The sequence below is a fragment of the Oncorhynchus mykiss genome, chromosome 30, assembly GCF_057628025.1.
Source record: "Oncorhynchus mykiss isolate SJ-2025 chromosome 30, ASM5762802v1, whole genome shotgun sequence".
Taxonomy (NCBI): Eukaryota; Metazoa; Chordata; class Actinopteri; order Salmoniformes; family Salmonidae; genus Oncorhynchus; species Oncorhynchus mykiss.
Window position 1 is genome coordinate 1,521,328 of NC_143051.1, and position 23,494 is coordinate 1,544,821.

Here is a 23,494-nt window from a genome sequence, read left to right on the forward strand (position 1 = left end):
AACCATCAAACTAGCAGTAGTAGTTTAAAGGACAATAGGAAACTGTGGTGCACATTAATGCTAGAAACTGTGGTGCACATTAATTCTAGAAACTGTGGTGCACATTAATGCTAGAAACTGAGGTGGACATTAATGCTAGAAACTGTGGTGCACATTAATTCTAGAAACTGTGGTGCACATTAATGCTAGAAACTGAGGTGGACATTAATGCTAGAAACTGTGGTGCACATTAATTCTAGAAACTGTGGTGCACATTAATGCTAGAAACTGAGGTGGACATTAATGCTAGAAACTGTGGTGCACATTAATACCAGAAACTGTGGTGCACATTGTTAGAAACTGAGGTGGACATTAATACTAGAAACTGTGGTGCACATTAATGCTAGAAACTGTGGTGCACATTGTTAGAAACTGTGGTGCACATCAATGCTAGAAACTGTGGTGCACATTGTTAGAAACTGAGGTGCACCTTAATACTAGAAACTGTGGTGCACATTAATTCTAGAAACTGTGGTGCACATTAATACTAGAAACTGTGGTGCACATTAATACAAGAAACTCTGGTGCACATTAATACTAGAAACTGTGGTGCACATTGCTAGCTGTGGTGCACATTAATGTTAGAAACTGTGGTGCAAATTAATACTAGAAACTGTGGTGCACATTAATACTAGAAACTGTGGTGCACATTGCTAGAAGCTGTGGTGCACATTAATACTAGAAACTGTGGTGCACATTAATACTAGAAACTGTGGTGCACATTGTTAGAAACTGTGGTGCACATTAATGCTATCAACTGTGGTGCACATTAATGTTAGAAACTGTGGTGCACATTAATACTAGAAACTGTGGTGCACATTAATACTAGAAACTGTGGTGCACATTGCTAGCTGTGGTGCACATTAATGTTAGAAACTGTGGTGCAAATTAATACTAGAAACTGTGGTGCACATTAATACTAGAAACTGTGGTGCACATTAATACTAGAAACTGTGGTGCACATTAATACTAGAAACTGTGGTGCACATTGCTAGAAGCTGTGGTGCACATTAATACTAGAAACTGTGGTGCACATTGTTAGAAACTGTGGTGCACATTAATGCTATCAACTGTGGTGCACATTAATGTTAGAAACTGTGGTGCACATTAATACTAGAAACTGTGGTGCACATTCATGTTAGAAACTGTGGTGCCCATTCATGTTAGAAAATGTGGTGCACATTGATACTAGAAACTGTGGTGCACATTAATGACAGAAACTGTGGTGCACATTCATGTTAGAAACTGTAGTGCACATTGATACTAGAAACTGTGGTGCACATTGATACTAGAAACTGTGGTGCACATTGATACTAGAAACTGTGGTGCACATTGATACTAGAAACTGTGGTGCACATTAATACTAGAAACTGTGGTGCACATTGATACTAGAAACTGTGGTGCACATTGATACTAGAAACTGTGGTGCACATTCATTAATATAAACTGTGGTGCCCATTGTTAGAAACTGTGGTGCACATTGTTAGAAACTGTGGTGCACATTAATGCTAGAAACTGTGGTGCACATTCATGTTAGAAACTGTGGTGCACATTGATACTAGAAACTGTGGTGCACATTCATTAATATAAACTGTGGTGCACATTGTTAGAAACTGTGGTGCACATTAATGCTAGAAACTGTGGTGCACATTGTTAGAAGCTGTGGTGCACATTAATGTTAGAAACTGTGGTGCACTTTGCTAGAAGCTGTGGTGCACATTAATACTAGAAACTGTGGTGCACATTAATACTAGAAACTGTGGTGCACATTGTTAGAAACGATGGTGCACATTGCTAGAAACTGTGGTGCACATTCATGCTAGAAACTGTGGTGCACATTGTTAGAAACTGTGGTGCACCTTCATGTTAGAGACGGATCCTTATTCTTTATCGTTATTATATCAATTCAGGCAATTTATGGCCATATCATCCAGCTCTGTTACAGGGCTTCAATCAGTGTTATGTGGACTTAGTTTGGGTAGGGGAGCGTTGGTCTGAAATGGCACCCTATTCCCTTGTCTTGACCAGAGCCTACCCTATTCCCTATGTAGTAAACTAGTTCTGACCAGTAGTCGTGAACTGTATAGGGAATAGGGTGTCATTTCAGATTTACCCTTGGAGGAGTGTGGAGACTCTGTCCTCCGATCTCCCTCCCTCCCTCCCTCCCTCCCTGGGGCCAATGTGACACCTCTGCCTGCCAGCTAAGATCTCAGGTTTTGATTTAGAACGCCACAGATGCTAGCATCAAGACCATGTCTGAGGCGTGTGTTGACGTCCTGTGACTGTGTGAGAGAAGAGACCAACGTCTGTCTGTTCAGATGGTTTCCGATCCCAGCTGTGGTGTCCAATTATAACTGCTGTGAAGGAGTAACATGACAGGTAGCTAGCTAGATTAGGTTAGGAGCCGGCTAGGCTAGGAGTCCATGACAGGTAGCTAGCTAGATTAGGTTAGGAGCCGGCTAGGCTAGGAGTCCAAGGAGTTTTGGGGATGTTGTGGGTCACTCATCAGAGAGATCATATACAGTTTGTGGACCAGCTCAAATGTGACAATGGACTGGAGGACTGGAGGACATTGCATCTGTAATGGGGGACAGAGAGGCAGCTGTAGAAGTCAGTCCCACTGTTCACCCTACTGTTGGACTCCAGACGACCAGATGATGTTGATAAGATGTTGTGGGTCACTCAGGGGGGGTTGGGTCTGTTGGAGACACAAACCAGAGGCAGGGAGCCGTGGTCGAACAGTTTGTATGGCAGCGTCCCCTTGGAGGTCCACACGTCCGTCTTGGGGTCGTAACACTCGAAGCAGTCCGAGTCCTCGATGGTGTCGTGCCCGTTCAGGAAGCGCCCCCCCGTCACGTACAGCTTGTTGTTGATGACCGTGGCGCTGTGGTGCATTCGCCTCTCCTTCAAGTTCTCACACTTTACAAACTTGTTGGCTTTGGTGTCGTAGGCGATCATCCGTCTAGTGTACCCTACAAATGAAACATTTCAAATACACATGACTATTAAGGGAGCCGGCGTCCCAAATTGCAGCCTATTCCCTATGTAGTGCACTCCTTTTGACCAGAGCCCAGAGGGAATAGGGTGCCATTGGGGACAAAGCCTACCCACAGATTGTTCAGAATCACAACATCAAAGTAAATAAAGTTGAAAGGAGATGACTCCATTTAAGATGAAAAAGAGACACATGCTATCAACTCATGTGGACTGTAACAGCTGTGGGTATTCTACATGATAGACCCGGTAAACCAGATAAACATGTTGAAAGCTGCAGCCTGTTCACCTCCAATGATGTAGATCTTATCTTCGATGACAGCAGCAGGTGCACAGACGTTCTTCACTGTCCTGGTTTCCAATCTGGACCACAGGTTCCTGGAGATGTGATACACCTGAGAGACAGAGATACCAGAGAGAGTTTCAGCCAGCCAGTCAGCCAGTCAGTCAGCCAGTCAGTCAGCCAGTCAGCCAGTCAGTCAGCCAGTCAGTCAGCCAGTCAGTCAGCCAGCCAGTCAGCCAGTCAGCCAGCCAGCCAGCCAGTCAGCCAGCCAGCCAGTCAGTCAGCCAGTCAGCCAGTCAGTCAGCCAGTCAGTCAGCCAGTCAGTCAGCCAGCCAGTCAGCCAGCCAGCCAGCCAGTCAGTCAGCCAGCCAGTCAGCCAGCCAGCCAGCCAGCCAGCCAGTCAGCCAGCCAGTCAGCCAGCCAGTCAGTCAGCCAGTCAGTCAGTCAGCCAGTCAATGACAAGAGCCGCCAGAACTGTGGTGAGGCAAAGTGCTGTTTTTTTTAGACCAATTTGCCTCACGATTTGTCTCTTTGCGTATCTTGACCAATCAGATTCATGGAAATCGCAGGTCTTGTGGGCCAGGCACAAAGCTCAAGGGTCACTGCTATTGGGATGTCCCTGTTCTAAAACTCTAACATTAACCTAATCCCTACCCTGTCCCTTAACCCTTACCTAACCTAGCCTTAACCCTTACATTAACCATTTTACAATGGGATAGGTTCTTCCCAAGGAAACTGGGACAGCACAGACAAAAGCTCAAGGCCTGCTCGTCCAGTATTGATTTAGCAAGCATGATAACACATCACTCCTGACAGACACAACCAAAAATATATGTAGCAGCCTATAGACCAGTGGTCGCCGACTGGTCGATCTAAAAGGCATTCCTAGGCGATCACCAAATATTCCTGTAGAAAAGCCAACGAACCATAAAGGCTTACGATCCTTTTATTTAAATCGTGTTGAGCTGTTGCGCGGTGGGTGCACTTGTTTCAAAAGTCCTGCGCACCGGGTAGCAAAGTGTTCCCATGAGACAAACTCCGCCTACCCGGCGGACCGGCAAATCTGTGACTTAATCGAGTGCACCTTCTGCGCTGCCGGGCAGATGGCTCAAATCACCGTGGGAACAGAGGTTCCATGACCCTGGCCACAGCCACGTTAATAGATTTAATAACTTTTAAAACCATGACAACAGAGAGACTGTCAACAAATACAGCAAAGAGCTGCTGTTTTTATGTCATGTTTAAGTTTATATTCAACACTATTACAAAACGCACTTCTCCGTACATCCGTTCTGGGCTGCGGCTGCAATGAATGAGTAGCCAAGTATCGACAGCCCTACGTTTTTATTATTAGTAGCAGCTCGTCGTGTCCATTTTAATATGAATGAATATTTAACTTTCTCTGGTCAACATGAATTTGCGCATGAGGCAGATACAGTGCGACTCGAGTTTCGCCATCAGGTGGAAGACGGTGTCCCCTCTCTCTGGTCAGTCTCACCGGAGGAAAGGACGGAGAGAGCAGGGACGGTGAGAGGCGGATGGGAAACATCGTTTTGAACGGTCATCCAACTCGGAATTCCAAGTCGGAAACTCGGGCATCTTTCTTTCTAGAGCTCCGATTTTTCGACCTGAAGATCAATGACGTCGTGATTTGACCTCGATGCAGGTACCATCAGTCCAGTTAAATAAAACATATCATTATTTCAATTCATGTTCCACAAACCAACTGATCTATTTTATTATCAAAGCTCGAGTTTTGAAATATAATATTTTATGTTATTACAATATGGTCTGATTAACAATATTGGCAGGCCAATCATATAGCCAATATGCTGTGATAATGTACTAGGCTTACTGCCCAAACCTCATTCCTACAAAACTGTTTGTGTGGGTTTATGTAGATCTCGGTTTGCTTTTTGACTGGGAAAGTGATCTTGACTGGCGACCACTAATTTAGACCTAAAACATTAGCTGTATTGCTTGACAAATATAACAAATGTCTGTCTGGTCAACTGTAGGCTACTAACAACAGCAGCTTCATAGTCAACAGCCTGGACTGAGAGGTAGATGTAACATAGTAAATGTACTAACAGCAGCTTCATAGTCAACAGCCTGGACTGAGAGGTAGATGTAACATAGTAAATGTACTAACAGCAGCTTCATAGTCAACAGCCTGGACTGAGAGGTAGATGTAACATAGTAAATGTACTAACAGCAGCTTCATAGTCAACAGCCTGGACTGAGAGGTAGATGTAACATAGTAAATGTACTAACAGCAGCTTCATTGTCAACAACCTGGACTGAGAGGTAGATAGATGTAACATGGTAAATGTAAATCTCAAACACTCCAATTAGTATGGTATGTTACTGTATGATATGTTACTGTATGGTATGGTATGTTACTGTATGGTATGTTACTGTATGGTATGGTATGTTACTGTATGGTATGGTATGTTACTGTATGGTATGTTACTGTATGGTATGTTACTGTATGGTATGGTATGTTACTGTATGGTATGTTACTGTATGGTATGTTACTGTATGGTATGTTACTGTATGATATGTTACTGTATGGTATGTTACTGTATGGTATGGTATGTTACTGTATGGTATGTTACTGTATGATATGTTACTGTATGATATGTTACTGTATGATATGTTACTGTATGGTATGTTACTGTATGGTATGTTACTGTATGGTATGTTACTGTATGATATGTTACTGTATGGTATGATATGTTACTGTATGGTATGTTACTGTATGGTATGTTACTGTATGGTATGTTACTGTATGATATGTTACTGTATGGTATGATATGTTACTGTATGGTATGTTACTGTATGGTATGTTACTGTATGGTATGTTTTAATTTGTGGATGTCCATCATCCAATTCGTACAACATGTTATGAATTTGAAAATCGTATTATATGTAGCAAATCCAATTTGTCGTGGCCAACGTTAGCTAGGTGGCTAACGTTAGCTAGGGGTTAAGGTTAGCGGAAGGGTTAGCTAACATGCAAAGTAGCTAAAAAGTATTAAGTAGGTGCAAAGTTGTTAATTAGCTAATGTACTCCTTGATGAGATTCGAACACGCAACCTTTGGGTTAGAGTTAAATGCCCACCCATTCACCTTGACCATCCACCCTTATTTTGCCTTATTATGTAAAGGTCTGTCTTGTGTAACCATACCAAACGTAACATATCATACCCATTTTAGTATCTACTTACTTTACTATGTTACGTTGAGTTCATGAGACCAGGCTTTAGTGTAGCTTACTATGCACCCCTGCCCCTCTGGCCAGTGTAAAGGAAGTGGTAAAGTTGTATATTTATAGCCCATTTGTTTGTGAGAAAAATGTGAACGGGATCAAATTTGATTAATATTCAAACTTGGGCTGACGAGACTACCAACACTTTACAATCCAAAATGTATTAATTCATTCCAGTTAATAATTGACACAATAGCTGACAGTCTGTTAGGTAATGTGTAATTAGGCCTACAGTTGCATAGGGCAGGACTACACGATGAAAAGCTGCATAAAACAAGCCCTGTGAGATTTATTGTCCAATCACGTTGCTTTCTCTGTGTATAGGAAACGCCCCCTAGTTCTTCTTTAAAAACACAACTCATATGAACAAGAACAGGGTAGCTGCAGTTTGACAGGGTTTTCATCCTCCCCAAGGCCAGGAGTTTTTCAAAACCATGTGACCTGATTAGAAAAATGATTAAACCTTTTTTACAAACGGATTAGTCGCGTCATACGGTCCAGAGTTTTACCTGGTTAGGTTACCAAATCAGGAAAAACTACGGGCCCCATCATTTTTTATTTTCTTCGCCTCACCACTCTCTCCACCTCTGGTCAATGATATCAAAGATTAAGATCCATCAACCATCTGTCAGGCTATTAGCATAATACACGCTAAAGGAATTGTCTCCTCCCTTCTTTGTTTAAACTGTTTCTGTTCTGGTTGATTGATGGGTTGATTGATTGGTGGGTTGGTTGATTGATTGGTGGGTGGGTTGATTGATTGGTGGGTGGGTTGATTGATTGGTGGGTGGGTTGGTTGATTGAGGGTTACCTGTATCTCCCTGACAGGGTTCTGCATGGCGTCCTCCCCTCCGAACACATAGACCCTCTGGTCGTTGGCGGCGACGGCGGGGTGCAGCACAGCGCTGGGGAGAGGAGCCATGGCCTCCCATTGGTTAAACATACTGTTGTACCTCTCCACGGAGTTGGAGATCTGTTTGTCAACTCCGATCCCCCCCAGGACAAAGATGAAGTGGAGATAGGAGACACTCTGATGGGCGTAGCGCGGCTCCAACATGGGCTCAGCCGTCCTCCACTGGTCACAGAGACGTGGGTTTCAATAAGGCAGCATTACATGGTATCAATAGCAGCTAAGGTTGAAATGTACCATTTTCATAAATACTCAGTACAAAATAATTATCGATCAGCACAATAAAATCTCATTTAAAAATAGCTATTTTCTGGACAAACCGTCAGTGCTGTGGGTATGCTAGCCCCTTCATACCTGGTTGGTCTTGAGGGAGAGGGTGTAGACGGTGGCAGACACAGAGCTGTCTCCTGAGGCCATGCTGAGGCTGAGCCCCCCCACCACATACAGGATGCTGTGGATACAGACGTAGGAGGCCTTGTAGAGTCGCAGGGGCAGCTTGGCCAGCCACTGCCAGCGCTGAGTCCTCTCATCATAGAGCAGGGCTTCCCGGGATGTCTGCTCGTTATTCTTGCGCCCGCCGACCACAACGAGCGTCTCTCGGCAGGTGTAGCGGCGCGGTGTGGTCCAGAGGGGCTTCAGCTCACGACCGCACTTTGCACTGACCGAGAGCATGAGGCGACGGACGGACTCAATGATCTCAGTGCAGAGCGTGGAGGACTGCACTAGCGGGTCGTTGGCGATGAACTGGAACAGGTAGGTGGGGTGGATGTAGCGCAGGCGCACCTTCTTGAAGAGGTCGTGGATGGCGCCGCGCCGGGAGAACGGGTCGTGGTGGATCCACGCCAGGAGGGTCTCAAACACCTGCGAAATTGTACTTTTACTACTAACCCCCCCATGTTAGAAACAATATTATTTTTTATCTAATCCTATTTTTTCACATCTCTTCTTTACTCATCTCTCCTCATCTCATATCACCTGCTCCTCCTCTGCACACAGTCGGTCGTCCTCCAGGTAACACATAAGCTCCGGTAAGGAGAGCTCACAGAAGTCTTCGGAGGCAGCTACGTCTGAGAAGCTCCTCACGGCCATCTCCTTAGCCTTCTCCTTCAGACTGTCACAGTGGAGGATCTCAGACAACCTGATCATACTGAGACAGTTGTCTGGGCTCAGCTGCTCCTGAAATATATTATAATTTAACAAAGACCGTGTGTGTGCACATTATTATGTATTTAATTGAAACTTTTATTTAAGCAGGAAAGTCCCATTGAGACAAAAGTATATTTTGCAAAGGGAGGCCTGATTCACAAACACAATCAGGAGTTAGTGGCACAATCACATCAATCAATGCTGCAGTTTCAAAATCAATCTAACAGTCCCAGAGTTAGCAACAAAGCTGATTTCCATCTGTAGTCACCTGAAGGAAGGTGGAGCAGGCCTCAAACAGCCGTCCATAGTGCAGCATAGAGGCAGCCTGCATTAGAGGCAGCACTATGTCCATGCTGATGGTGATGGCTCCTGTATACACATAGTCCACTATGCCACTGAGCACGTCAGGGGAGATACCCTTCAGATCCACACGTCCCTGTCTGCTCTCCACAAAGTTACTGCAGAACATGGCCCTGAGGAACAGACATGACAAGTTACTGCAGAACATGGCCCTGAGGAACAGACATGACAAGTTACTGTAGAACATGGCCCTGAGTTACTGCAGAACATGGCCCTGAGTTACTGCAGATCATGGCCCTGAGGAACAGACATGACAAGTTACTGCAGAACATGGCCCTGAGTTACTGTAGAACATGGCCCTGAGTTACTGCAGAACATGGCCCTGAGTTACTGCAGATCATGGCCCTGAGGAACAGACATGACAAGTTACTGCAGAACATGGCCCTGAGGAACAGACATGACAAGTTACTGTAGAACATGGCCCTGAGTTACTGCAGAACATGGCCCTGAGTTACTGCAGATCATGGCCCTGAGTTACTGCAGATCATGGCCCTGAGGAACAGACATGACAAGTTACTGCAGAACATGGCCCTGAGTTACTGCAGAACATGGCCCTGAGTTACTGGAGAACATGGCCCTGAGTTACTGCAGAACATGGCCCTGAGTTACTGCAGAAAATGGCGCTGAGTTACTGCAGATCATGGCCCTGAGTTACTGCAGAACATGGCCCTGAGTTACTGCAGAACATGGCCCTGAGGAATAGACATGACAAGTTACTGCAGAACATGGCCCTGAGGAACAGACATGACAAGTTACTGCAGAACATGGCCCTGAGTTACTGCAGAACATGGCCCTGAGTTACTGCAGAACATGGCCCTGAGTTACTGCAGAACATGGCGCTGAGTTACTGCAGATCATGGCCCTGAGTTACTGCAGAACATGGCCCTGAGTTACTGCAGAACATGGCCCTGAGTTACTGCAGAACATGGCCCTGAGTTACTGCAGAACATGGCCCTGAGTTACTGCAGAACATGGCCCTGAGTTACTGCAGAACATGGCCCTGAGGAACAGACATGACAAGTTACTGCAGAACATGGCCCTGAGGAACAGACATGACAATAATAACAATAATAATGTATCTGTACATACTTTTCATTTTTTAGATGTTTTAAAAAAAAAAAAAAAATACGAAACAAAGCATACACATACTCCACAAACATCAACAACACAAGCATTTCACTACACCCACAATAACATCTGCTAAATATGTGTAGGTGAACAATAAAATCTTGATTTAGATTTGAACATCACTCCTGTCGAGACCCACCTGTTCTCACTACTGTCCTGTCGAGACCCACCTGTTCTCACTACTCTGCTGTCTAGACCCACCTGTTCTCACTACTGTCCTGTCTAGACCCACCTTTTCTCACTACTGTCCTGTCTAGACCCACCTGTTCTCACTACTCTGCTGTCTAGACCCACCTGTTCTCACTACTGTCCTGTATAGACCCACCTGTTCTCACTACTGTCCTGTCGAGACCCACCTGTTCTCACTACTCTGCTGTCTAGACCCACCTGTTCTCACTACTGTCCTGTCTAGACCCACCTGTTCTCACTACTGTCCTGTCTAGACCCACCTGTTCTCACTACTCTGCTGTCTAGACCCACCTGTTCTCACTACTGTCCTGTCTAGACCCACCTGTTCTCACTACTGTCCTGTCTAGACCCACCTGTTCTCACTACTCTGCTGTCTAGACCCACCTGTTCTCACTACTGTCCTGTCTAGACCCACCTGTTCTCACTACTGTCCTGTCTAGACCCACCTGTTCTCACTACTCTGCTGTCTAGACCCACCTGTTCTCACTACTGTCCTGTCTAGACCCACCTGTCCTCACTACTGTCCTGTCTAGACCCACCTGTTCTCACTACTGTCCTGTCTAGACCCACCTGTTCTCACTACTGTCCTGTCTAGACCCACCTGTTCTCACTACTATCCTGTCTAGACCCACCTGTTCTCACTACTGTCCGCCACATGTCCTCAAACCATTTTGTTCCCCTCCATTACCCACGCTCCTTCAATATTCAGAAAATGAAGCATATGATTTTTTCCGTTGTCTTAACCATGGAGGATTGGTTGATTTCCAGGTTTTAAGTATACTTTTTCTAACTCCGCCCATAGCTTTTGGACTGAAAGAATGTATTATTATCGGGTCTGCTGTTGTGCTGTAGAATGTGTGATTGTATTATCTTGTATAATACATTCTATACAGGTTTGAGCTGGATTAAGTGTATATTTTAGTTACCTGTAATGTCGTTAGAATGTTCCAACATTCCCTCCATTTGTGCTAATATCAGTTATTTTTAAAGTCTATTATGGCAGAGTATACTTTTTTAAAGAATGTCTTTAGTGGGGTAATTAATATTACCGAGAAGAAATATGAAAACTTTATGAGCCATGCCATTCTGAATAGGTTGACTCTACCTGTAGGATATACGGGAAGACTGTTCAATTTAATTAGATATGTTTCCATATGGTTAAGTAATGGGATAATGTTATCTTTATATGTTGTGTGTTGTCACTTATTAAGCATCCTAAGTATTTTATATTTTTTTGTGGTCCACTTGCTATAGATCATTCGTTATTTGTTTTATTTTTCTTATTGCCGTTATTTCAAATTTTTCCACGTAAATTTTATATCGTGTGATTTTAAGAGTATTCTGAAAATACATTATTTTTTAGCAAGGAGGGCATTGGGTTTTCAATATTTGTCAGGTATTTCAGGAGATCATCTGCAAATAATTTTAGTTTATTTTCATGTTTACCAATACTGATACCTGTTACGTTTGGGTCCTGTCTAATTCTTTCTGCAAGCAGTTCAATTGCCAGTGGAAACAGGAAGGGGGAGAGGGGACACCCCTGTCTTGTCCCCCTTTCTAAAGCATTCATCAGATAATGTATTATTTCTATACATGTTTATTAAATTTATTATTTCAAATGGAAAGTTGAAGGCTTCCAAATGTTTGAATAGAAAAGGCCATTCAAGACGTTTGAAAGGCTTTCGGCATCAAAGCCATTATTTATAAATATATATCTTGTTTTTTAGTGTATTGTATTATACTGAATCATGTTTGTAAATGTCTATTTTTAATAAACCCTGTTTGATTAATATGTATCAAGTCTGGTAAGACTTTCCATTCTGTTGCTTATGAGTTTTGCACATGTTTTTATTGTCGTAAATGATTAAACATGGCTCTGTCGTCTGCAGGGGACTCTCCAGATGTACCTGGTTTCAATATAACGGAAATAACTGTTTGATACATGAAATTGGGTAACACTGAATTAAGTGACTTGGTCCCAAAACATTGAATATAATTATTTGGGGAAGCCATAGCCTGGTGCTTTTCTCTGTGTGAATGTTTTAACAGGATCTAATATTTCTTCTTGGGTGATCTCTGGTTTTAGTGATTTTGTTGTTGTCTGCTGATAACAACTAACAGTTGTTAAGTCTAAGAAGGCTGTCGGATCCCTCCAACTGTTGTTTAATTCAGATTTTATATGCATTTTAATAGAAGCTTTTCAAATTTGAATTACAGTGGTGACTCGTCATTTTGAGCCTCACCTGTTTTGTATATTATTTAAGAATAATACGTGTCACATATCAGTTTGCAAAGAATGTAAAAAGCAACAACATTTTGTTAATACAGCCGCATACAAACATGGTCTCTTTTTTGCTTTCTTGAGTAAGGTAGTGCTTTCTGTGGTGTTGGGGCAGCTAGTGGAAAATACATGGGGTTGGTAATGAGGGGGACCCCCCCCACCGAGGGGGACCCACCGATCCTGTAGAGGTTTTAAAGGCATCCCAAATTATGTCGGGGTTGGCTTTTCTCTGTCCTCTATGTCTACATTTGTAATGGTCAAGGTTTTTATTTTTAATTCACGTATATAATACATTTTGGGTCTTGAAGATGCGCTCTGTTCATTCTCCATACTCTGTTGTGTATTTTCTGTTGGTGTAATTAAGCATGAGAGAATGATATGATATCATTACATTACAGAGTGAAGGGACGGCAGGTACCCTAGTGGTTAGAATGTAGGGACGGCAGGTACCCCAGGGGTTAGAGTGTAGGGACAGCAGGTACCCCAGGGGTTAGAGCATTGGGCCAGTAACTGAAGGGTTGCTGGATCGAATCCCCGAGCCGACAAGGTGAAAATCTGTCATCATTGTAAGTAAGAATTTCTTCTTAACTGACTTGCCTAGTTCAATTAAAAAACGTTTAAATAAAGATACAATTAATAAAATTAAGATTAATCAGGAATCTACACCTCTTCTATTACAAGCATTTCGTTACACTCGCAATAACATCTGCATGTGACCAATACAATTTGAGTTGAACAGTAGGTGGCAGCATAGCCTCTCCAACCTAACTCCTCTATTTTTTTTTTTTACGTAACAAAAAACCCACATTGGTTGACCATCTCTTTAGGTTGATGGAGCCCATATGCACAAACCATGTAGTTAGTTAGACTTCTTGATTTTGTTTTATTTGTATAAGATCAAAGTTAACCTTGTCTGTTCCGTCTATCACTGAAGAACCTGATCAAACCTTTTAAGAGATGAGGGCAGCGGACATCCCATTGAATGGTAGGATCCATGTATACATACATAGTTATTGTATACAACACATGTATAGAGCAGGTGGACTGAGCAGACGTTTTAACACAATTTCTTCACTTGTACTGTTCTAGGGCTTTTAAGCTCCAACTCGTCTCCTAATGTACCAAAAGCCTGGGGATTATGTATATGCATACACATGACAATACATTGGAGAAGGACTGCCACACTGTGCTTTAAAGACCGTATTCACACCCCTTTGACATTTTCCACTACAGCCTGAATTTAAAATTAGTTAAATTGTCACTGGCCTACCCACAATACCCCATAATGTTAAAGTGGAATTATGTTTAAAGAAATGTTTACAAATTAATTAAAAATTAAAAGCTGAAATGTCATACAGTACAGTACAATCATACAGTATAAACAAGTCTATATACGATCTGAGCAAATGAGGTGAGAAGGGAGGTAAAGGCAAAAAAGGCCTTGGTGGCAAAGTAAATACAATATAGCAAGTAAAACACTGGAATGGTAGTTTTGCAATGGAAGAATGTGCAAAGTAGAAATAAAAATAATGGGGTGCAAAGGAGCAAAATAAATAAATACATTAAATACAGTTGGGAAAGAGGTTGTTGTTTGGGCTAAATTATAGGTGGGCTATGTACAGGTGCAGTAATCTGTGAGCTGCTCTGACAGTTGGTGCTTAAAGCTAGTGAGGGAGATAAGTGTTTCCAGTTTCAGAGATTTTTGTAGTTCGTTCCAGTCATTGGCAGCAGAGAAAGAGTCTGAATCTCTGTACCCCACACATACAATTATCTGGTTGGTTCCTCAATAGAGAATTTAATTTCAACCACAAAGACCAGGGAGGTTTTCCAATGCCTCACAGAGAAGGGCACCTATTGGTAGATTGGTACAAATTAAAAACAGACATTGAATATCCCTTTGAGCATGGTGAAGTAATTCATTACACTTTGGATGGTGTATCAATACACCCAGTCACTACAAAGATACAGGCATCCTTTCTTAACTCAATTACCGGAGAAGAAGGAAACTGCTCAGGGGTTTCACCATGAGGCCAATGGTGACTTTAAAACAGTTACAGAGTTTACAGAATAAAAATATGCCAAAACATGCATCTTGTTTGCAACAAGGCACTAAAGTAAATCTGCAAAAAAATGTAGCTAAGAAATTAACTTTTTCATCGACCTGGCCAAGGCTTTCGACTCTGTCAATCACCACATCCTCTTCGGCAGACTCGACAGCCTTGGTTTCTCAAATGATTGCGTCGCCTGGTTCACCAACTACTTCTCTGATAGTGTTCAGTTCAGTTATTGCATTCATTCCCTTATCTTACCTCATTTGCACTCACTGTATATAGACTTTTTGTTTTCTTTTGTTCTACTGTATTATTGACTGTATGTTTTGAATAATTTTGCACGCCCAATTTTTCAGTTTTTGATTTGTTAAAAAAGTTTGAAATATCCAATAAATGTCGTTCCACTTCATGATTGTGTCCCACTTGTTGTTGATTCTTCACAAAAAAATACAGTTTTATATCTTTATGTTTGAAGCCTGAAATGTGGCAAAAGGTCGCAAAGTTCAAGGGGGCCGAATACTTTCGCAAGGCACTGTATAACCACAGTCTGGTTTCTACATATAACTCAGTCTGGTTTCTACATATAACTCTGTCTGGTTTCTACATATAACCACAGTCTGGTTTCTACATATAACTCTGTCTGGTTTCTACATATAACTCAGTCTGGTTTCTACATATAACTCAGTCTGGTTTCTACATATAACTCAGTCTGGTTTCTACATATAACTCAGTCTGGTTTCTACATATAACTCAGTCTGGTTTCTACATATAACTCAGTCTGGTTTCTACATATAACTCAGTCTGGTTTCTACATATAACTCTGTCTGGTTTCTACATATAACTCTGTCTGGTTTCTACATATAACCACAGTCTGGTTTCTACATATAACTCAGTCTGGTTTCTACATATAACTCAGTCTGGTTTCTACATATAACCACAGTCTGGTTTCTACATATAACCACAGTCTGGTTTCTACATATAACCACAGTCTGGTTTCTACATATAACTCAGTCTGGTTTCTACATATAACTCAGTCTGGTTTCTACATATAACTCAGTCTGGTTTCTACATATAACTCAGTCTGGTTTCTACATATAACTCAGTCTGGTTTCTACATATAACTCAGTCTGGTTTCTACATATAACTCAGTCTGGTTTCTACATATAACTCAGTCTGGTTTCTACATATAACCACAGTCTGGTTTCTACATATAACCACAGTCTGGTTTCTACATATAACCACAGTCTGGTTTCTACATATAACTCAGTCTGGTTTCTACATATAACTCAGTCTGGTTTCTACATATAACTCAGTCTGGTTTCTACATATAACTCAGTCTGGTTTCTACATATAACTCAGTCTGGTTTCTACATATAACTCAGTCTGGTTTCTACATATAACTCAGTCTGGTTTCTACATATAACTCAGTCTGGTTTCTACATATAACCACAGTCTGGTTTCTACATATAACCACAGTCTGGTTTCTACATATAACCACAGTCTGGTTTCTACATATAACTCAGTCTGGTTTCTACATATAACTCAGTCTGGTTTCTACATATAACTCAGTCTGGTTTCTACATATAACTCAGTCTGGTTTCTACATATAACTCAGTCTGGTTTCTACATATAACTCAGTCTGGTTTCTACATATAACTCAGTCTGGTTTCTACATATAACTCAGTCTGGTTTCTACATATAACTCAGTCTGGTTTCTACATATAACTCAGTCTGGTTTCTACATATAACTCTGTCTGGTTTCTACATATAACCACAGTCTGGTTTCTACATATAACTCTGTCTGGTTTCTACATATAACCACAGTCTGGTTTCTACATATAACTCAGTCTGGTTTCTACATATAACTCAGTCTGGTTTCTACATATAACCACAGTCTGGTTTCTACATATAACTCAGTCTGGTTTCTACATATAACTCAGTCTGGTTTCTACATATAACTCAGTCTGGTTTCTACATATAACTCAGTCTGGTTTCTACATATAACTCAATCTGGTTTCTACATATAACTCAGTCTGGTTTCTACATATAACTCAGTCTGGTTTCTACATATAACTCAGTCTGGTTTCTACATATAACTCAGTCTGGTTTCTACATATAACTCAGTCTGGTTTCTACATATAACTCAGTCTGGTTTCTACATATAACCACAGTCTGGTTTCTACATATAACCACAGTCTGGTTTCTACATATAACCACAGTCTGGTTTCTACATATAACTCAGTCTGGTTTCTACATATAACTCAGTCTGGTTTCTACATATAACTCAGTCTGGTTTCTACATATAACTCAGTCTGGTTTCTACATATAACTCAGTCTGGTTTCTACATATAACTCAGTCTGGATTCTACATATAACTCAGTCTGGTTTCTACATATAACTCAGTCTGGTTTCTACATATAACTCAGTCTGGTTTCTACATATAACTCAGTCTGGTTTCTACATATAACTCAGTCTGGTTTCTACATATAACTCAGTCTGGTTTCTACATATAACTCAGTCTGGTTTCTACATATAACTCAGTCTGGTTTCTACATATAACTCAGTCTGGTTTCTACATATAACTCAGTCTGGTTTCTACATATAACTCTGTCTGGTTTCTACATATAACTCTGTCTGGTTTCTACATATAACCACAGTCTGGTTTCTACATATAACTCAGTCTGGTTTCTACATATAACTCAGTCTGGATTCTACATATAACTACAGTCTGGTTTCTACATATAACCACAGTCTGGTTTCTACATATAACTCAGTCTGGTTTCTACATATAACTCAGTCTGGTTTCTACATATAACTCAGTCTGGTTTCTACATATAACTCAGTCTGGTTTCTACATATAACTCAGTCTGGTTTCTACATATAACTCAGTCTGGTTTCTACATATAACTCAGTCTGGTTTCTACATATAACTCAGTCTGGTTTCTACATATAACTCAGTCTGGTTTCTACATATAACTCAGTCTGGTTTCTACATATAACTCTGTCTGGTTTCTACATATAACCACAGTCTGGTTTCTACATATAACTCTGTCTGGTTTCTACATATAACCACAGTCTGGTTTCTACATATAACTCAGTCTGGTTTCTACATATAACTCAGTCTGGTTTCTACATATAACTCAGTCTGGTTTCTACATATAACCACAGTCTGGTTTCTACATATAACTCAGTCTGGTTTCTACATATAACTCAGTCTGGTTTCTACATATAACTCAGTCTGGTTTCTACATATAACTCAGTCTGGTTTCTACATATAACTCAGTCTGGTTTCTACATATAACTCTGTCTGGTTTCTACATATAACCACAGTCTGGTTTCTACATATAACTCTGTCTGGTTTCTACATATAACCACAGTCTGGTTTCTACATATAACTCAGTCTGGTTTCTACATATAACTCAGTCTGGTTTCTACATATAACTCAGTCTGGTTTCTACATATAACTCAGTCTGGTTTCTACATATAACCACAGTCTGGTTTCTACATATAACTCAGTCTGGTTTCTACATATAACCACAGTCTGGTTTCTACATATAACTCAGTCTGGTTTCTACAAACAGAGCAACTCACACCTCATGAGTCCTATCGGTACACGCATGCCCCTCATGTACATTGTACTGTGCATTGTACTGTACCCTCCTACAGTATACCCACTTTTCAAAACACCAGCTCTGCTCCCAGACTGGTGTATTAACGAAAATGTGGTAGTCTCTGTGTAATGTTGTCTTGTTCTAGGCGAGGTTGTGTTGTGTTAGGTTCTGTAGTCGTGTTGTGCTAGGTGAGGTTCTGTAGTCGTTATGTGAGGTTCTGTAGTCCTGTTGTGTTTGGTGAGGTTCTGTAGTCGTGTTGTGCTAGGTGAGGTTCTGTAGTCGTGTTGTGCTAGGTGAGGTTCTGTAGTCGTGTTGTGTTTGGTGAGGTTCTGTAGTCGTCTTGTGTTAGGTGAGGTTCTGTAGTCGTCTTGTGTTTAGGTGAGGTTCTGTAGTCGTGTTGTGTTTGGTGAGATTCTGTAGTCGTGTGTGCTAGGTGAGGTTCTGTAGTCTTGTGCTAGGTGAGGTTCTGTAGTCATGTTGTGCTAGGTGAGGTTCTGTATTTGTGTTGTGCTAGGTGAGGTTCTGTAGTCGTGTTGTGCTAGGTGAGGTTCTGTAGTTGTGTTGTTGTGCTAGGTGAGGTTCTGTAGTCATGTTAGGTGAGTTCTGTATTTGTGTTGTACTAGGTGAGGTTCTGTAGTCGTGGTGTGCTAGGTAAGGTTCTGTAGTTGTTATGTGTTTGGTGAGGTTCTGTAGTCGTGTTGTGCTAGGTGAGGTTCTGTAGTCGTGTTGTGCTAGGTGAGGTTCTGTATTTGTGTTGTGCTAGGTGAGGTTCTGTAGTCGTGTTGTACTAGGTGAGGTTCTGTAGTCATGCTAGGTGAGGTTCTGTAGTCGTGTTGTGCTAGGTGAGGTTCTGTAGTCATGTTAGGTGAGTTCTGTATTTGTGTTGTGCTAGGTGAGGTTCTGTAGTCGTGTTGTACTAGGTGAGGTTCTGTAGTCATGCTAGGTGAGGTTCTGTAGTCGTGTTGTGCTAGGTGAGGTTCTGTAGTCATGTTAGGTGAGTTCTGTATTTGTGTTGTGCTAGGTGAGGTTCTGTAGTTGTGTTGTGCTAGGTGAGGTTCTGTAGTCGTGTTGTGCTAGGTGAGGTAGTCGTGTTGTGTTTGGTGAGTTTCTGTAGTCATGTTGTGCTAGGTGAGGTTCTGTAGTTGTGTTGTTGTGCTAGGTGAGGTTCTGTAGTCGTGTTGTGCTAGGTGAGGTTCTGTAGTCATGTTAGGTGAGTTCTGTATTTGTGTTGTGCTAGGTGAGGTTCTGTAGTCGTGTTGTGCTAGGTGAGGTTGTGTAGTCGTGTTGTGCTAGGTGAGGTTCTGTAGTCGTGTTGTGCTAGGTGAGGTTCTGTAGTCATGTTAGGTGAGTTCTGTATTTGTGTTGTGCTAGGTGAGGTTCTGTAGTTGTGTTGTGCTAGGTGAGGTTCTGTAGTCGTGTTGTGCTAGGTGAGGTAGTCGTGTTGTGTTTGGTGAGTTTCTGTAGTCATGTTGTGCTAGGTGAGGTTCTGTAGTTGTGTTGTTGTGCTAGGTGAGGTTCTGTAGTCGTGTTGTGCTAGGTGAGGTTCTGTAGTCATGTTAGGTGAGTTCTGTATTTGTGTTGTGCTAGGTGAGGTTCTGTAGTCGTGTTGTGCTAGGTGAGGTTGTGTAGTCGTGTTGTGCTAGGTGAGGTTCTGTAGTCGTGTTGTGCTAGGTGAGGTTCTGTAGTCGTGTTGTGCTAGGTGAGGTTCTGTAGTCATGTTAGGTGAGTTCTGTATTTGTGTTGTGCTAGGTGAGGTTCTGTAGTCGTGTTGTGCTAGGTAAGGTTCTGTAGTTGTATTAGGTGAGGTTCTGTAGTCGTTATGTGTTTGGTGAGGTTCTGTAGTCTTGTTGGGCTAGGTGAGGTTCTGTAGTCATGCTAGGTGAGGTTCTGTAGTCGTGTTGTGCTAGGTGAGGTTCTGTAGTCATGTTAGGTAAGTTCTGTATTTGTGTTGTTTTAGGTGAGGTTCTGTAGTCGTGTTGTGCTAGGTAAGGTTCTGTAGTCGTGTTGTGCTAGGTAAGGTTCTGTATTCGGGATGTCTTCTGCTCTCTGTATAATGAATCAATGAGTTTGAACTGTATTGTAGCTGACCTGAAGTATCGGCTGGAGGACACCAGTACGTTCCTATGGCAGGGGATCTCTGTGTTGTCTGAACAGAGCAGCACGTCTGTTAGGATCCTCTCCTGTCTCAGCCTGTTCAGCTGGGACAGCAGGAGGGAAGACAGCTCTGGGTCTCTAAACGGGAACCCTTGGAGGGTCTTCAGGGACTCACAGAGAGCCATTCTGTTGGAGGGGGTGGGGGGAGGGGGAAATGGGGATGGAGAGTGGGGGGGGGGGGGAATGGGGATGGAGAGTGGGGGGGAAATGGGGATGGAGAGTGGGGGGGGGAAATGGGGATGGAGAGGGGGGGGAGATGGGGGGGAGGGGGAAATGGGGATGGAGAGTGGGGGGGGGGGGGGGGGAAATGGGGATGGAGAGAGGGGGGGAGGGGGAGGGGGGAGAAAGAAGTGTGGAGAGAGAGAATAACTATATTGACTGGTTGTATGAGTTGGGGTCAATTTTTGTTCAATATAAGTCAGATCACACAATGAATAAATGTAAATAATGAATAGAAACATTAAGAGTTCATTCTGTACAGTGTCTTCAGGAAGTCTTCAGACCCCTGGATCCAATCCACAGTTTGTTGTGTTACAGCCTGAATTCAAAATAGATTCAATTGATGTTCTCTCACCCATCTACGTACAAACATAAACACCCCATAATGATAAAGTTAATGTGTTTTTAGAAAATGTTGGCAAATTGATTGAAAATGAAATACAGAAATATCTTATTTACATAGGTATTCACACCCCCCGAGTCAATACTTTGTAGAATCACCTTTGACAGCGATTACAGCTGTGAGTCTTTCAGGGTGAGTCTCTAAGAGTGATTACAACTGTGAGTCTTTCAGGGTGAGTCTCTAAGAGTGATTACAGCAGTGAGTCTTTCTGGGTAAGTCTCTAAGAGTGATTACAGCTGTGAGTCTTTCAGGGTGAGTCTCTAAGAGTGATTACAGCTGTGAGTCTTTCAGGGTAAGTCTCTAAGAGTGATTACAGCTGTGAGTCTTTCAGGGTAAGTCTCTAAGAGTGATTACAGCTGTGAGTCTTTCTGGGTAAGTCTCTAAGAGCGATTACAGCTGTGAGTCTTTCAGGGTGAGTCTCTAAGAGTGATTACAGCAGTGAGTCTTTCTGGGTAAGTCTCTAAGAGTGATTACAGCTGTGAGTCTTTCAGGGTGAGTCTCTAAGAGTGATTACAGCTGTGAGTCTTTCAGGGTAAGTCTCTAAGAGTGATTACAGCTGTGAGTCTTTCAGGGTGAGTCTCTAAGAGTGATTACAGCTGTGAGTCTTTCAGGGTAAGTCTCTAAGAGTGATTACAGCTGTGAGTCTTTCAGGGTAAGTCTCTAAGAGTGATTACAGCTGTGAGTCTTTCAGGGTAAGTCTCTAAGAGTGATTACAGCTGTGAGTCTTTCAGGGTGAGTCTCTAAGAGTGATTACAGCTGTGAGTCTTTCAGGGTAAGTCTCTAAGAGTGATTACAGCTGTGAGTCTTTCAGGGTAAGTCTCTAAGAGTGATTACAGCTGTGAGTCTTTCAGGGTAAGTCTCTAAGAGTGATTACAGCTGTGAGTCTTTCAGGGTAAGTCTCTAAGAGTGATTACAGCTGTGAGTCTTTCAGGGTAAGTCTCTAAGAGTGATTACAGCTGTGAGTCTTTCAGGGTAAGTCTCTAAGAGTGATTACAGCTGTGAGTCTTTCAGGGTAAGTCTCTAAGAGTGATTACAGCAGTGAGTCTTTCAGGGTGAGTCTCTAAGAGTGATTACAGCTGTGAGTCTTTCAGGGTGAGTCTCTAAGAGTGATTACAGCAGTGAGTCTTTCTGGGTAAGTCTCTAAGAGTGATTACAGCTGTGAGTCTTTCAGGGTGAGTCTCTAAGAGTGATTACAGCTGTGAGTATTTCAGGGTAAGTCTCTAAGAGTGATTACAGCTGTGAGTCTTTCAGGGTGAGTCTCTAAGAGTGATTACAGCTGTGAGTCTTTCAGGGTAAGTCTCTAAGAGTGATTACAGCTGTGAGTCTTTCAGGGTAAGTCTCTAAGAGTGATTACAGCTGTGAGTCTTTCAGGGTAAGTCTCTAAGAGTGATTACAGCTGGATTGTACTATATTTGTACAATATTCAAGCTCTATCAAGTTGGTTGTTGACCATTGCTCGACATTCATTTCCAAGTTTTGCCACAGATTTTCAAGCAGATTTAAGTCAACTGTAACCACTCAGGAACATTCACTGTCTTCTTGGTAACTCCAGTGTTTGTTTGGCCTTGTGTTTTAGGTTATTGTCCTGCTGAAAAGTGCATTTGTCTCCCAGAGTCTGTTGGAAAGCAGAACCAGGTGTTCCTCTAGGATTTTGCCTGTGCTTATCTCTATTCCGTTTATTTTTTATCCTAAACAACTCCCTAGTCCTTGTCGATGACAAGAATATCCATAACATGAAGCAGCCACCATGCTTGAAAATATGAAGAGTGGTAATCGGTGATGTGATGTGTTAAACCTTATTTAAATAAGTATTCAGACCTTTTGCTATGAGACCCAAAATTGAGCTCAGCTGCATCCTGTTTCCATTGATCATCTTTGAGATGTTTCTACAACTTGTTTGGGGTCCACCAGGAGTAAATTCAATTGATTGGACATGATTTGGAAAGGCACACACCTGTCTATATAAGGTCCCACAGTTGACAGTGCATGTCAGAGAAAAAACCAAGCCATGAGGTCGAAGGAATTGTCCGTAGAGCTCCGAGACAGAATTGTGTCAAGGCACAGATCTGGTGAAGGGAACCAAAACACTTACGCAGCATTGAAGGTCCCCAAGAACACAGTGGCATCCATCATTCTTAAATGGAAGAAGTTTGGAACCACCTAGACTCTTCCTAGAGCTGGTCGCCTGGCCAAACTGAGCAATCGGGGGAGAATGGCCTTGGTCAGGGAGGTGACCAAGAACCCAATGGTCACTCTGACAGAGGTCCAGAGTTCCTCTGTGGAGATGGTTGTCCTTCTGGAAGGTTCTCCCATCTCTACAGCGCTCCACCAATCAGGCCTTTATGGTATTGCGGCCAGACGGAAGCCACTCTTCAGTAAAAGGCACATGACAGCTCGTTTAGAGTTTGCCAAAAAGCACCTAAAGACTCTCAGACCATGAGAAACAAGTCTCTAG

At 42.3% G+C, this 23,494-nt stretch overlaps 1 protein-coding gene across 1 annotated transcript in view; it reads right to left on the reverse strand.

Annotated features, from left to right (window-relative positions):
• Positions 1–211: 211 nt before the first annotated feature.
• Positions 212–23,494, reverse strand: part of klhl38a (kelch-like family member 38a) — a 33,580-nt gene continuing 10,297 nt past the window's right edge. The window contains exons 2-8 of the mRNA XM_036971407.2: positions 20,352–20,543; positions 8,912–9,116; positions 8,473–8,673; positions 7,852–8,358; positions 7,399–7,662; positions 3,323–3,428; positions 212–3,011 (exon numbers count right to left, since the gene is read on the reverse strand). Of these exons, the coding sequence (XP_036827302.2) occupies positions 2,722–3,011; positions 3,323–3,428; positions 7,399–7,662; positions 7,852–8,358; positions 8,473–8,673; positions 8,912–9,116; positions 20,352–20,542 (1,764 nt within the window). The 5' untranslated portion in view covers position 20,543 and the 3' untranslated portion in view covers positions 212–2,721. The remainder of the gene's footprint in view (positions 3,012–3,322; positions 3,429–7,398; positions 7,663–7,851; positions 8,359–8,472; positions 8,674–8,911; positions 9,117–20,351; positions 20,544–23,494) is intronic.